This window comes from Beta vulgaris, chromosome 9 (genome assembly GCF_026745355.1).
Source record: "Beta vulgaris subsp. vulgaris cultivar EL10 chromosome 9, EL10.2, whole genome shotgun sequence".
Classification (NCBI taxonomy): domain Eukaryota; kingdom Viridiplantae; phylum Streptophyta; class Magnoliopsida; order Caryophyllales; family Amaranthaceae; genus Beta; species Beta vulgaris.
In genome coordinates, this window is record NC_079210.1 from 39,830,280 (window position 1) to 39,844,695 (window position 14,416).

Sequence of the window (14,416 nt, forward strand, 5' to 3'; positions counted from 1 at the left end):
AGATGCAGATATAATGTTTAAATGGAAACTACCTGCCTTCCATGCTACTATTATCCTTCCACCGGCATGATATGATGAGTTTGTTGTAAAACACCATCCAGAGAACATTCTTTGGTAAAGAGTTCCTAAATTGGAGCTCTTCACCTTAGTCTCTAGGAGACTAACAAGGCCAACAGAAACTTTATTGATGTATAATCTAACATCTTCCTGCTTCTTTGCCATGTTAATCCCCCTTACATTCCAGCATAAAATTCTATCCATTAGGATGGAGAGAGTTCCCTTTCTCAATTCCTAATGCATCCCCAGTCAAACCATTATTATGCATATCTGCCTCCCTAGTTACTCCTTCATGCAGCAGATTGAAAGAGTTAGATACACTGGTTTCCTTTGCAACATTGACCCTCACCTTAATAGGTCGAAGAGTCTTCTGAAAGCCATCTGGATCTAAATCTGTATGACTCAGTGGTGCAGTAGGTTCAGCCTGTCCCACCACAGGTTGAATCATTGGTGCTTCCTCATTCTCAATCCCAAACTGTTTAACATTTTGTTGCTGCACTGGTTTCTTAACCCATCTCTTCTGAGGTTTTTTGATTCTACAGTCTAATGCAGCATGGCCAATACCATTACAATTGTTGCAATGTATTGGTCTCCATTCATAATGTACTGGGACTATAGTGAGCTCTCCATGCTCATTCACAAACTCAATTTTATTAGGTAAATCCTGATTCATCTTCACTTCTATCAGAATTCTTGCATATTGCAGCTTATCACGATTCCTTGTTGCATCATCCCTTTTAATAGGATCTCCCAATTGAGCAACTATCTTGTGATGAAGAGACTTCTCTCCCCCAATATTTCAGCCCAATCTTTTACAGTACCCAGATTGGTATAGTTTTAAGTTCATCACGTTCAAAATCCATTCCAGCATGCCATTTCTTCATGATTATAGGTTTACTATCAAAAAAATAGTGCCTATTCATAACCTGGTCCCTAGAATCCATCGCAGCAAATCTCACCAAGAAGATTCCCTTCTTAACAACAGCAACCTTATCAATCGTAAAATTCTTCCAAATTCTCCTCACAAATCCATCCATAACCTGTATTGGTGGATTCGCACCAACTACATAGCAGATAATTGACGAATTCCAGTAATTGATTTCATCCTTAATATCTTCTAATTCTATTCGAACAGGATGAGATTCATGAATATGATCCAGATTAGTGTGTTGTTTATCTAAATCAAGGTTAATTCTATCCATATCATCATCCATCGCATTCACATTTTCATCTGCAACATCATTAAATTGTTGTAGGACGGGAATTGGATTAATTCATACCTTCATACTTCTGTGAAGGTTTTGAGTGCAAAGATTGAAGCCACTCATTGAATGTGTGACGAATCTCTTATTGCTGCTGCAAATTTTGGATTGATGATTTTGGAGTAAGAACAGAGCCTAAGCCAAAATCAAGAGCTTCAATGCCAAGTATTTCATCCATCGATCGCGTTTTCAATGCCTGTGAATCTGATGAAGGACCACAAGGTTTTGCCATTGATTTTCCAGGATTTTGATTCTGAGTTTTCTCACCATTTTTCCTTGCCATGGCAACAACACTTTGTGTCGAGAGGAAATCTAGGGAGAGAAACTCATTCTTGCTATTTCTGCATGCAACGGTTATTTTTACCACATAGCTTTGATCTTAAATCTCTTGGATTGACAACAACTATAAGGGTCATCTTCCGCATGGAGCAAGTAAAACATCTTCATGTCTGGACTTAAATAAAACCACTTCTCATCTATGTGAACAACATTTTGCATGTCAACAAATTTGGTGGTTGTGTCCTTGTTGTTGGTAATCTGTGTTGTAACACCCACTTAATTCTTTGAAGCTTGTGATCTTCTGTCAGTTTTGGGTGGGTGCTGCTTGTTTGACTTCTTGGCCTATTTGAGTAGTATATAAATAGTGGATGAGAGGACTTTAAGATAACCAGCAAATGCCCTAATACTTGTCCTTAGTTGAAGTGGGACTGACTAAAGCCATTGTTCCTCATAAACTTTTTTGTTTCTCACATCTATGGCATGCCCACTTTCTCTCTGTTTTTTTGCATCTTTCCATATTCTATCTAATGTCATCCTGCTTATGCCATGCTTTCTTGCTAATTCTCTTTTTAAACCCCATGAAACTTTACCATTTATTTCAGAGGTAAGAAGGTCATCAACCAACATTCTCCTTTTTGTTAGAGTTAAATGTGGTTTTTGGGTGATGAACTCACATTGTTTTGTATTTCTGTGTTTGGTTGGTGTTACTGACCTTGCTGATGTTGTTGCTCAGCTTCATTCCCATCCTTTATGTAATGGTCATCATCACTGTTATAATGCGTCCACATCTCATGTATCAATAATCATCCATGCCTTCAATTTCCAACAACTCTTGAAGGCCAAACAAACCTGCCCCTCCCTCATTTGTTGACCCCATATTCATTGCTGGAGAATTTTTTTTTTGAGGACTGAAATTTGAAGTTTAATTTTTTGTGGGAAACTTCTGTTCTTAATTTTTTGGATAATTATTTTTGAACATTAGTGTGCGGTGTGTGCAGTGAATTAGTGGATATTATCTGATTTTTGTAATTGAACTAAACAATGGTGCTTGACAATATTTTCTCTCTCTTCATTTTGTGAAAGAAACCCTCATTTAATGTTGGGGGTTTATATAGCAGAAGAGAGAGTATGGAAAATTTAGGCTTAAACAATGTTTGAAATGGGAAATTTAAATTTTTTGCAAAATTTGAAATTTATGAAATTATTGGAGAGAAAATCAATTGGTGCCAAATTTTTTGGATGGGCCCCATTTTCTCTCTCTTTGGCCTTCTAAAAAAAAAAGGAGGGAACCAAGTTGTGGTCCCTCTTTTCTCTCTTCTCCCTTCCCTTAAACCCCTCATGTGCAATGATCCCCACATGCTTAATCTCCTATCCTTATTCTCTCCTAATCACTCCTTCAATTTTTGCCTAGGGAACCCAATTTTTCAAAAGTGTAACATCTAAAAAAACCGAGGAAATATATTATTGTTTCTTTTAGAGAAGGTATATGTTTATTAGATACAAAAATTTTCAAAAGGAGTTAAATGGGCTGGACCGAGCTTACAGAACCATGATCTAGCACAACCCATATAATTTATGCAGTAGGCCCGGCTCGTTGGTCACCTCTACATCTAACATCTATACAAATATATTAAAATGCGTGCGTGACAATGTATACACTCCACGTGGCACCTCTGTTAGTCCATTAGAATTGTCCAATGTGTAGGTAAGTGATGTCAATTAACAAAACTAAAATTAGCTTGCAACAAGATTTAAACTCGTGACCTCTTGCTATTATAGCATGACACAATTACCATCTCAACCAACTTAACCAACTTTTAATCATGTTTTAAGTATCCACATTATTATATTTGTACCTTTTAAATGTTGAGTATTTCTTAATATATTTTAACGGAAATGGAAAAAAATGCATATCAAATTTGGAAAAAAATACCAATCCGAGGCAACACCTAGGCCCAAATACTAGTTATAATTTACAAGGCCCCTCTAATGGGTAACACTCAACAAAACTATGTTGCTAGAAGGTATTTGGCGCTAACTCTGATTGAAACCTCTGTCCTTTATATCTTAATTCATCACCTTTGCTTTTCCATCATTTGATACCAAATTAGATCCTGAAACCCACCAATTAAACAAAGCAAAGCTGTAAAGTTTAGATGAATAACAAAAGCATACACTTTTACTAACTTGTCATATAAAAATAAAAAAATTCGAAAGCAAACCAAAAAAAAAAAAAAGTATGATCATTATGAATGTTTTGGACATTCTCATCATTCCTGTCGAAAAGCCCCCCAAAAAAAAGTAAATTTAGTGATTAAATACACAACAAGCCTATAGCTATAGCTTCTACTAACTTTTTCTTTGTTGATTCAATTAAAAATCTCAATCCCAAAAAAACAAAATGCCAACAAATTCACCCAAAATTTCCTTACAACAACATGACAATAACCAAGATAAAGAAAAAAACACATTCGATTTTCGAGCCCCGCCGCCATCCCCGATTGGCTCGAGCCGGCGAGCCTCCTCCGTGGCGAATGACGAGGTCTTATCGGAGTTCTTAGAGCACACCCTCCGAGTCCCGGACCTCATTCTCCCGCATCGAATATTTCCAAAGCAAACACCTCTCAGGGAAATCCTAGCCGTCGATTTTCAGGCCCTGAAGTTAAACAGAGATGATTCAATTGCTATGATCCGGGATTCTCTGTCGGACATTGGGTGTTTTCAGGTGATCAATCATGGGATTTCGTCGGAGTTAATAGCGACCGTGGTCAGGCGGGCGAGGCGGGTTTTTCGGATGTCGCCGGAGGAGAAGATAATGGCGGTGAGGTCGGTTGATGTGAGGTATGGTTTTGAGGAGGTGAGTGGGGAGCAAGAAGAGGTTGTTAGTGAGATGAGTGAGGAGTTTGTTTGGGGAAGGAATTGTGGTTTTAAGTTAAAAATGGAGGGAATTTGGCCTGTCAAGTATTCAAAATTCAGGTATTTAACGGCCAATTCATGTATTTGTCCATTATTTGATTTTTTTTTTTGTTCTTAAGGTGTTTTTGTTTCTCCGATTAATTTTGTCACTAGTGACAAAGTTTATGCCACTCATGTTAGATGGATGCCATATGAATTATGAAGACACCATTTGATCAATCAATCATTCCATTCAAATTAAATAAACCAAAACATCATATATGTTATAAGATTATTTACTTACTACACTTTTATGGTTTTGGGATAGCAACCGTACTCAAAGACAGTATGTTATTTATTCTATATCCTAGAATCTTCATGTGCTATACATATTCTTAATTATTTAGATAACTTTTACGTTTTCATTAATGGGTAATAGATGATAGATTAATGAGTACGTTGATTTTGTGAAGATAGTTCCATGATGAAGTTAAATTAATTAGAATTTCCTCCCATCTCTGAAAATTTATATGTTACTGTTGCAAAAATTTCGTCAATACTCAACAGCATCCAATATTTTTTTAAGTAAAAGAAAAGACATTTAACGGAGAAACGAGTTGCATTATAATAACGGTGGATATAAACTTTCAATAATATTATATAGGCAGATTACTATTATTAGCATTTATTATTAACTACAAAATGACGCCAATGTCCTATATAATAAGATATTACTTCATGTCATTTATGTTTTTCCATGAGTTAACTAGTTCACAAAGTGCATAAAACACTATGCCAAATGCAAATAGCATGTAATATAGAAGTATAACTAAAAGATCTCTACACATTGCAGTGATAAAATGGAGAGATTAGAATCAGCTATTGATAAGGTTTGCAAAGACATTATGATGATCTTGAATGATGATTGGAACTTACCCAAGATACCAAGAGGTGAAGCTGAAGGACATCATAATAGTAATGTGCATGGTTGTGTATGCCACATCTACAAGCACCCCCATGATGTGGCAGCTGATCAATGCCTTAGCGCTCTCCGATATGATGTTATAAGGATGATGATTAAAGGATCAGATTATTCACATGCATTATCGTTGCATATTTGTGATGGATTTTCTGAGTTTCATGTCTACTCCAAGAAAGGCTGGATTTCTTTCACTCCATTACAGAATGCCTTGATTGTCACAGCTGGGGATCAAATACAGGTAAACCCATACATGAACACTTTAAACCTAGGTCGAAAAGCCTTATTATATACTCCATCCGTTTCATTTTAATCTACACACTTTGACATTTTATACTATTCACAAATTTCACTTTGACCATCATTTGTGATTTATACGCGGATGAAAATATAGTCATATGGGATCTTGTTAGATTCATCATAACATTTATTTTATTAATATGTACTTTTTATAATTTTTTACAAATACAAAACTAAAGATATATGTCTTTGAATGTGTAAAAAATGTAAGTGTGTAGATTAAAATGAAACAAAAGGAGTATCTGAAGTAGGAAGTAAAGTACAATGCATTGTAATATTACAAATTTCAAAGAGATCAAACTTCAGCCACTTTAATTATAATAGAGCTTTTAGCGTATAATTTATTGGTATATGTGTCTCACTTCATCTTAATATAATTTTCACATAGTAATCCATCAAATGTTCTATTCCACACTTTGAAAGAGTGTGATTTTATAGATATCAAGTTTATATGTCACATGTGCGTCTGTGATCTCTTAATGTATAATCTCAAAGTACTATAATTAAGAATATACTCCATCCGTTTCCTAAAGATCTTCCTTCTTTCCGTTTAAGGGTGTTTCCAAAAGATCTTCCCTCTTTTGCGTTATTCCTTATTTGGCAAAACAAATTTCCTTATTTACCCTCTTATGTCACTATCATATGGTCCACCATTACATTATTAATTCAATTTTACTCTCTTTCTCTCTCCTACTTTAACCCCTTTTTATTTGTTTATTTATCTTAACCCCTTTCTCTCTCCTACTTTACTCACACCATGCCCCACACAACTTGATTTTCCTTGGTATCTGTAAGAACAGTAAGTGGGAAGATCTTTAGGAAACGGAGGGAATATTTTTTAAAAAAAACACTTGTACTAGAAGCTAAATTATTCATTCATCCATCTTCTCTTTATCAAACAAGATTTAAGTAGGTGAGCGTTATATTTTGTGTTTTCAAGAATTAATCTAATGTTTATTTCTCTGAATTTAAATATATTGTTATATCTTTAATGGGGCAATTTCATCACATGATTTTATTAACATCAAGCATATTCTATTCAACTCATTTTTGCTTATATGAACTTATCTGAATTTAACTAAACTTATTTGAGCTTATTAGACCTTATTTTGTGACAGAGACCTTATTTTTGCTTATTTTTATGAACTAAACTTATCAAGACTTATCTAAATTTATTAAACTTTATTACTCGTTATTAGACCATAACTGAGTTTATCAAAACTTAACTAAACTTATCTATATTTATTTATTTTTTAAAAAAGTGGAGTGAATATACTCTAAATTTCTTTATAGTTATGACTTATGACTTCGTTTAAATAGTAACTTCATTATCATCATGACCAACAAATCTGACATGGAAGACCCCTCGTGTCCCTTGATATATAATGATGATGTAAGTATGTTGCAATTAAATCGATTAGTATCCTTTTAAGCTGTCACCTTTAATTTTTGTATTCCTCCTGTTTGAGCTACTTTGGGTAATCATACCATTGCAATGTCATTGATCATTATAGGTAGTACTTAAAACTAAACATAGCGATAATATGCTTAGCTTCTCTCCTGTTTCTTTGTTTTTATATATATTATCTATTAATTTGGATAATATCACAGGCTTGGAGTGGTGGACGATACAAACATGTCATAGGAAAACCAATATATACAAGCAAAAGAAAAGATTGTATATCGTTGGCTTTTCTTTGGTCTCTTCCCACTATAAGTGTGGAAACAACAGGCTTACACCACCAAGGGAATAAGCAAGAAAACGTTATTTCACTACGACAGCAAGCTCTTTTTGCAATAGTAATCACAATAGCATGTCAGTTTCTGCTCCATATTTATAGCAAATTATCACATCCATAACCCCTCCATTGTGCTCATTACGATAATTTTGACGATAGCGTCTATCCTGTTCGTGTTTATCAAAAAACCTCTACCCTGTCCGTTTGGTAAAATTAGTCTTGTATATTACTAGTAATGATTTGCAATTTGTTTGATCGTCACACTTTTATGAAGATTGAGTAAAGGAGAGACGAGAGAGATCCAACTATATAATATAAAGAGTTTTATTTGGATTAAAATTGTATCGTGTATTTCTTTAGTTATGAGAGTTTCAAAACCTGTGACTATGTATTTTTGGACGAAGAGAGTATTATGTATTGATATTTTGTATTTCATGCTTGTCAACTATAATATCAAAGAAATGATTCTACTTTAGATCGATAGGGGCTAGTAGGATCGATTGTATAATCATAAGATCCAACAAATTTTGCAAGTACAATCAAGTATATATATGGTGTTATCCTAAAAGTTAACTTGTGCTGTTAATACTTTCTATATTTTGATCTAAGTTAGATTGACTCGTAATGTAAGTTCAAAACGACAAAACATGAGTATTTTTTAAAGGTTAAAATTGGAGTATTTAGTCATAGAAATCAATCATCCATATGTGCTTTGCTAGATAATGAGTTTGGATACTATAAAGTATAAACATCAATTTGGTAATTGTACTAGAAGTGCACAACATACAGATGATTGGATTGGGAAAATGGGCATTGAATTGGATTAGAATTTGAAGAAACTATTAATATTTCAAGAGAATGCCAATTTTGTATTTGATAATAGAGAATATGTGAAGAGTAAGGAATATGAAAAAAAGTTGTTGGATTATATGTTATATGGGCTATAAATATTTTTTGATTAGTCTGGGCCTTGGTCATTATGTTTTGAATATTGAAGTCTTGTATATTGGCCCATGTACTGATTGTGAATTCAAGGGATGTATATATATCATCACTGCAAAGAACATAACAATATAACGATTAACAAAAATACAAACCAAAGCATTGCAACCTTCGTAGAATGGTATTAGAGCCACATCATCGGATGGTGGTCGCCTGAAGTTTTCGTTTGTCTTACCGGAACCCTAGCATCACCCGCCTGAAAAGTAAGGGAGGAAGAAACAACATGTGGGACAAAAAGAAGATTGTTGATGGAGGGAAAGGAGAATCGCATGTGAACACTTCCTCACCCTATTATTTGGGCTCCGGTGATTAGCCGGGGAACATCATTACCCACGTGATGCTCACCGGGGAGAATTACGTGGCTTGGGCGATAGCTATAACTCTCTATCTCTTTGCACTAGGTGTAAGTAAGGTTCGTCGACAAGACAATCGTCAAACCCACTGAACCAACTGTCGTTCTTGACTAGGACACGGTCCATTCCATGATCATGTCATGGATGCTGCATAATATTGAGTTGAAGCCCGCAGCCACCATACATTTCCATGATGATGCCAAGGAGACGTACCTTGAGCGTAGATTTTGTGTGGCGAATGGCCCGCGTATACAACAAATTAAGGTGGCTATAACTGATTGCAAACAAACTGAAACAATGACCATTGATGAGTACTATACAAAACTAAGGGGGCATTATGACGAGTTAGCACGGCTAAAGTCATTGCCTTCTTGCGAGTGCAAGAAAATAATGTGATTGTGGTATTGCTTTGAAGTTGTCGAAGGAAAGAGATGAGGAAATTTTCCATCAATTCTTAATTAGGTTGGATAACAGGGCCTATGGAGTCGTGCGCACTAATTTACTCCCCCAGCATCCATCGGGAGAGCGTAATCGCGTGTATCAAGCGCTTGTTCAAGAAGAGCACTCCACGACAGCTGCTCGAGGAAGGAGAACGCATGAAAGCATTCAAGCTTTCCATGTTCAATATGAGTGTGCGAAGGGAAAATTTGACTGTGTGGATAAAAGAAAGCTGGTTTGCTCACATTGTAAACAACGAGGACATGAAGTGAGCACTTGTTTCAAGATCCATGGCAACCCGGCGTGGTATGAGGAAAGAATTCGTGTAAGAAATGCAAGGCAACATGATGGCAGTACCTGCGGCACATCTGGGAGCCATGATAGATGTGCCGGTGGCGCGAAGCCGCTAGGTGGAGGAATGACGGCCGCTACTAGGGCACCGTGTATCGCAGCTAGTCTCATACTTGAACAAATGCAAGTCCTCATGAACCTCATTAATAATGAACAAAACAATGGTGATCATATGATAGGTGAGATGTGTGGTGTGAAATGTATTATAGTTACAGGAGCTTCTCATCACATTACTAGCACGTTGTCTTCTTTGTATGATGTGTGTGATGTGGAAGGTTGTCTAGTTGGTCTCCCTAATAGGAGCTCTATTCTTGCCACGAAGGTAGATGTTTATCTTAATGAAAGTCTTGTATCACGTGATGTGTTTTTGTTCTTGAGTTTCATTGTAATTTGATATCCATCTCACATTTGGTGTTCGATAATTCATGTACTATCCAATTCATACAGGACCGACCTTCAGGGTCTCTGATTGGAGCAGGTGAATGGCGAAGGGGAATATCATTTCCACAAGGTGGTTGTGGTGTAAGCTATAGGCGCTCCTGGTTTGAGTCCCTTTGACTTGTGGCATGAAAGGTTAGGTCATCCTTTTGAGAGAGTTGTGAAGCTGCTTTCTACTATACGCTCTAGTACTCATAGGAAAAGATTAAATAAATTTGGGGTTTTTTCACCGTATACCCCTGACAATTTTTTTCGTACTATATACCCTTTCAACTTTCCAAATTCGCCATATACCCCTCACTTTTAAAAAAATATATCCACTTATACTTAGTGACTAACGGCGTTAAACTCCATTAGTCACTAACCCCTAATCTCGCCTATAACCCTAATTAACTAACTTAAATCTACCTCTAATCCTAACTAGCCCAAAACTACCCCTAACCCTAACCATAGTACCCTGACCATAACCCCCACCCCCACTCCCATCTCCACCCCACTCCAACCCCTGTCGTCCCCGTCTCCACCACCCCCGAAGCCCCTCTCCCCTTCCGTCACCCTTGCAGTCCCCCTCCCCACCAGTCCCGCAAAATCGCGCAACCCCCCCTTCCCTTGCAAAATTGCGTCGGTTTACGATGCTGATTTACGATTCAAGTTTCCGGTGATTGCAAGCAAGGTGAGGGGACTATGGTGGTTGGAAGCGCGAAGAACAAGAGAGATATTGGGAGACAGGGGGCACGAGAAAGCATTGAGGAAAGTGAAGGGAGTAGGGTGTTTGGTCGGAGGTGGGAGTAGCGTGAAGACGACAGTCAGTAGATGGAGGAGAGGTGATGGTTGTCGCCGGAGTTCAAGCTCATCGGTGCGCATGAGTTCAAGCTCGTCGATGCGCTTGACTTCAAGCTCTTTTCTGCCTAAACTTCGGCAAACGAAGGGGGGTCAGCGGGGGAATGGGAGGGTGGTGGTGGTGAAGGGGTGGTGGTGAGGAAGTGGTGGTGGTGAGGGGGTGATGGGGGCAGTGGGGTAAGGGGTGGTTAGGGTAAGGGCTTAAGTTAGTGTATTAGATTAGGGTTAGGATTAGAATTAGGGTATGATTTAGGTTAGTTAATTAGGGTTAAAGAAGGATTAGATCCTAATGACTAACGAAAGACTAACACCGTCAGTCAAAAGGGTAAGTTGGTGTATTTCTTGAAAAGTGGAGGGTATATGGTGAATGTGGAAAGTTGAAAGGATATATGATGCAAAAAAAAAATTGTTAGGGGTATATGTTGAAAAAATCGTAAAATTTACATGTTTGTCCTTTGGCAAAACAAACAAGTGATAGCTAACCTATTAGTTCCAATACAGCTAGTCGTTTATTTGAGTTAGTACATTATGATTTGTGGGGACCCTATAGTATTCCTTCTCCTTGTAGAGCATTTTATATTTTGACGGTTGTTGATGATTACTCTCGTGTTGTGTGGCTTTATTTATTGCATAATAAAAACTGAGATTCAAAAATATTTCACCTCTTTCTTTGCCATGGTCGAAAGACAATTTGAAACTACTAATAAAATTATTCGCAGTGATAATGGCACTAAATTTAATTGTATGCTTCCTTTCTTTCAACAAAGTGGTGTTTTATTTTAAACTCTTGTACTGGGACTCCTCAACAAAATGGGTGCATTGAAAAAAAAGATTAGCATATCTTGAATGTGAGTAGAGCTTTGATATTTCAGGCTAACTTGCCTGTTCCTTTTTGGGGTGAGTGTGTTAGTTCTTATTGCAGTGCATTTGATTAACCGTACTCCCTCTAGGGAGTTGGGGTATCCTTATGAGATGATTTTTTGGTCATGCTCCTGATTTTGATCTTTTGCGTTTATTTGGGTGTTTCTACTTTGCTCATAATCAAACACTAAGCTAGTAGAATAATTGCTTATTGATGCGGTGATATTGCTGCGGGTTTACCCATACGCAACAATATATCACGTAAAAAAAGGAAAAATAAAATATAACCATATTGCTGCGGTTTCAGCCGAAAACCGAAGCAATATGGTTTCAATGAAATTTTTATGAAATTTTTACTATTTGACCAAACATATTGATGCGGTTTCTGACAAGAACCGCAACAATATATTAAAATAATATAAAAAAATATTATTTGAATCTATTGTTGTGGTTCCTACAAAAAAACCGCAGTAATAGGCGTTTAAAATTAATAATAAAATGGTCCACATTTAGGGTTTCCTTGTTCAAGTTTCACTGTTCTCACTCTCTCTCCTCCTCTATCAATTTCACACCTCTCCTCCATCCCCTCATCTTCTCTCTCTTCATCTCATCAGTGCCTCTCCTCTCTCTCTCTTCCTCTCTTTTTTCCCTCCTCGTTTCCGACCAGATTCTGCCGGAAAAACCGCCTAGATTCCGCCAGAAAAACACCAACTTCTCCACTTAACCGCATCGCCTCGAGTTCTTCATCGGCTGTTCTTCGTCAACTATACTTCGTCGACAAATCTGAAGACTCGATCTGAAACTCGCTGTTCTTCGTTGGTTGTTCTTCGACGGCTGTTCTTCCTTCTTCGTCGTCTCGTTTTGTCGTTCTTCCTTCTTCGTCGGTTGTTCGTTTTGTCGAAGATCGAGTCTTGAAGATTGAAGACTCGAAGATCGGGCTCCTTTCATTTTTTTTTTTTATCTTTTCTCGTTCTTTTTTTCATTTTGTTTGTTTTTCAGATTTTTTTTTTCGTTTTCCAATTGTTACATATTTTTATTTATGTTTTCGTTTTTTTTTATTATTTCATATCTCTTTTTTTCCTTTATTTTTTCTGATGTAATGTAAGTTTGTCTCTTTTTTTTATGTATTAGAATCAATGTTAAGTTTTTCTGATGTAATGTTAAGTTTGTCTTCATTTTTTTTCAATTTTTATGTTTTGTAGTTAGATTTTGTTGAAAGTTTATGAATTTTTGCTATTTTTCTGAATTTTGTTCATCTTTCGAATTTAATAGCAAAATGTAAAAAAAAAAAAAAATTGACCTACACCTCTACCTATTGTTGCGGTTTTGGCTAGGAACCGCAACAATATGCTTATTATTTATTATAACATAGAGTATATTGCGGTAGTTTTCCTTAGAAACCGCAACAATATACTCAAATTTTCTAATATAAAATAAATATATTGCTGCAATTTTACCCAAAAACCGCAACAATATATTAATTACCTATTGTTGCCCCCTTAATCGTTGCACGGCCAAAACCGCCGCAATAGGCCACTTAATGACCGCAGCAATAAGCATTTGTTCTATTAGTGAAAAAGCGGAAAGTGATAAGTTTGCTCCTATAAGTCGTAAATGTGTTTTTATTGGGTATCTCACGGGAAGAAAGGGTGGAAGTTATATGATTTTGAGACTAGGGATATTTTTGTTTCTCGAGTTGTGCAATTTTTTGACAACTCTTTCGCTTATGTTTCCATTTCCTCCCCAACTAATGTTCCTGTTGAAGAGTGTGGCATTTTTACCTCTTCAACATCGCATCTACCTGATGAGCCCATCTCTAGCATTACACCTTCCACCCAGCGTGAGCCCCTCAGCAAAGCACACCTCCTAACCTCCTGGCCCAAATGGACCCATTAATACTCCTCCACTTGTTTCTGACCCATATCAAGCTCTCCCTGGCCCATCAGACCCCGACTCTCACACTCCTTCCTCAACTCTCGTTTTGGGCCCAACTGATGCTTCCCCCGTTGGCCCAATCGAAGAAGTGCTTTTGTCTGCTCTTCATGGCTCAACTTATCTGGATCTTTTGGCCTCTTCTTCATCTTCTAAGCCCGATGCTAGGGATGTTAATCGAGTTGAGAAGCTCGTGAGCAGCACGTGATCGACTCGGTCAATACTCGATCAACGCTATACTTGAATTTGCTCGACTCAAGTTTATGATCGACTCAAGACCTTAATGAGTCGAGTTGAGCAAGCTCCAACTCGACTCGATAAGCTCGCGGGTAACTCGTTAAAATCTTTTATATAAATTGTTGAAATGAGAATGAAAAAGAATATACTTACAAAGAAAGTAAGGTAAATAAGTTGGAAAGGGGGGGAGAAACAATGCATAAATTAAAACATATCTCACATTGCTAGAAAGATAAAAAATCAAAGCCTATTTTACTTTATAAAATCAAAGCCCACATTGGTTGAAAACTAAAAACCAAAGCTTCTTTTCTTTATAAAAGGGAAGGATGACACTTGAGAGTTTGGGTTGAGCTTGATGGGTTTGTATTGGGTTAAGCATAATGAGCCCAAGTCGAGTTGAGCTTAACGAGTTCGAGTCGATCGGTCGAGCCGAGTCGAGCTTAACGAGCTCGA

At 36.9% G+C, this 14,416-nt stretch overlaps 1 protein-coding gene across 1 annotated transcript; it reads left to right on the top strand.

Annotated features, from left to right (window-relative positions):
• Window positions 1-3,635: 3,635 nt before the first annotated feature.
• LOC104903786 (1-aminocyclopropane-1-carboxylate oxidase) lies at window positions 3,636-7,941 on the top strand. Its single transcript, XM_010691896.3, has 3 exons — window positions 3,636-4,574; window positions 5,347-5,713; window positions 7,384-7,941. The coding sequence occupies exons 1-3, from the start codon at window positions 4,000-4,002 to the stop codon at window positions 7,630-7,632; spliced, it is 1,191 nt and encodes a 396-aa protein (XP_010690198.2). The 5' UTR covers window positions 3,636-3,999; the 3' UTR covers window positions 7,633-7,941.
• Window positions 7,942-14,416: the final 6,475 nt, after the last annotated feature.

What these genes read in the sequence shown, in the direction of transcription:
- LOC104903786 (XM_010691896.3), top strand. Translation starts at nt 4,000, where the DNA reads ATGCCAACAAATTCACCCAAAATTTCCTTACAACAACATGACAATAAC. An exon ending in GTCAAGTATTCAAAATTCAG is followed by an intron (nt 4,575 to 5,346) that starts GTATTTAACGGC and finishes TACACATTGCAG; the next exon opens with TGATAAAATGGAGAGATTAG. An exon ending in CAGCTGGGGATCAAATACAG is followed by an intron (nt 5,714 to 7,383) that starts GTAAACCCATAC and finishes ATAATATCACAG; the next exon opens with GCTTGGAGTGGTGGACGATA.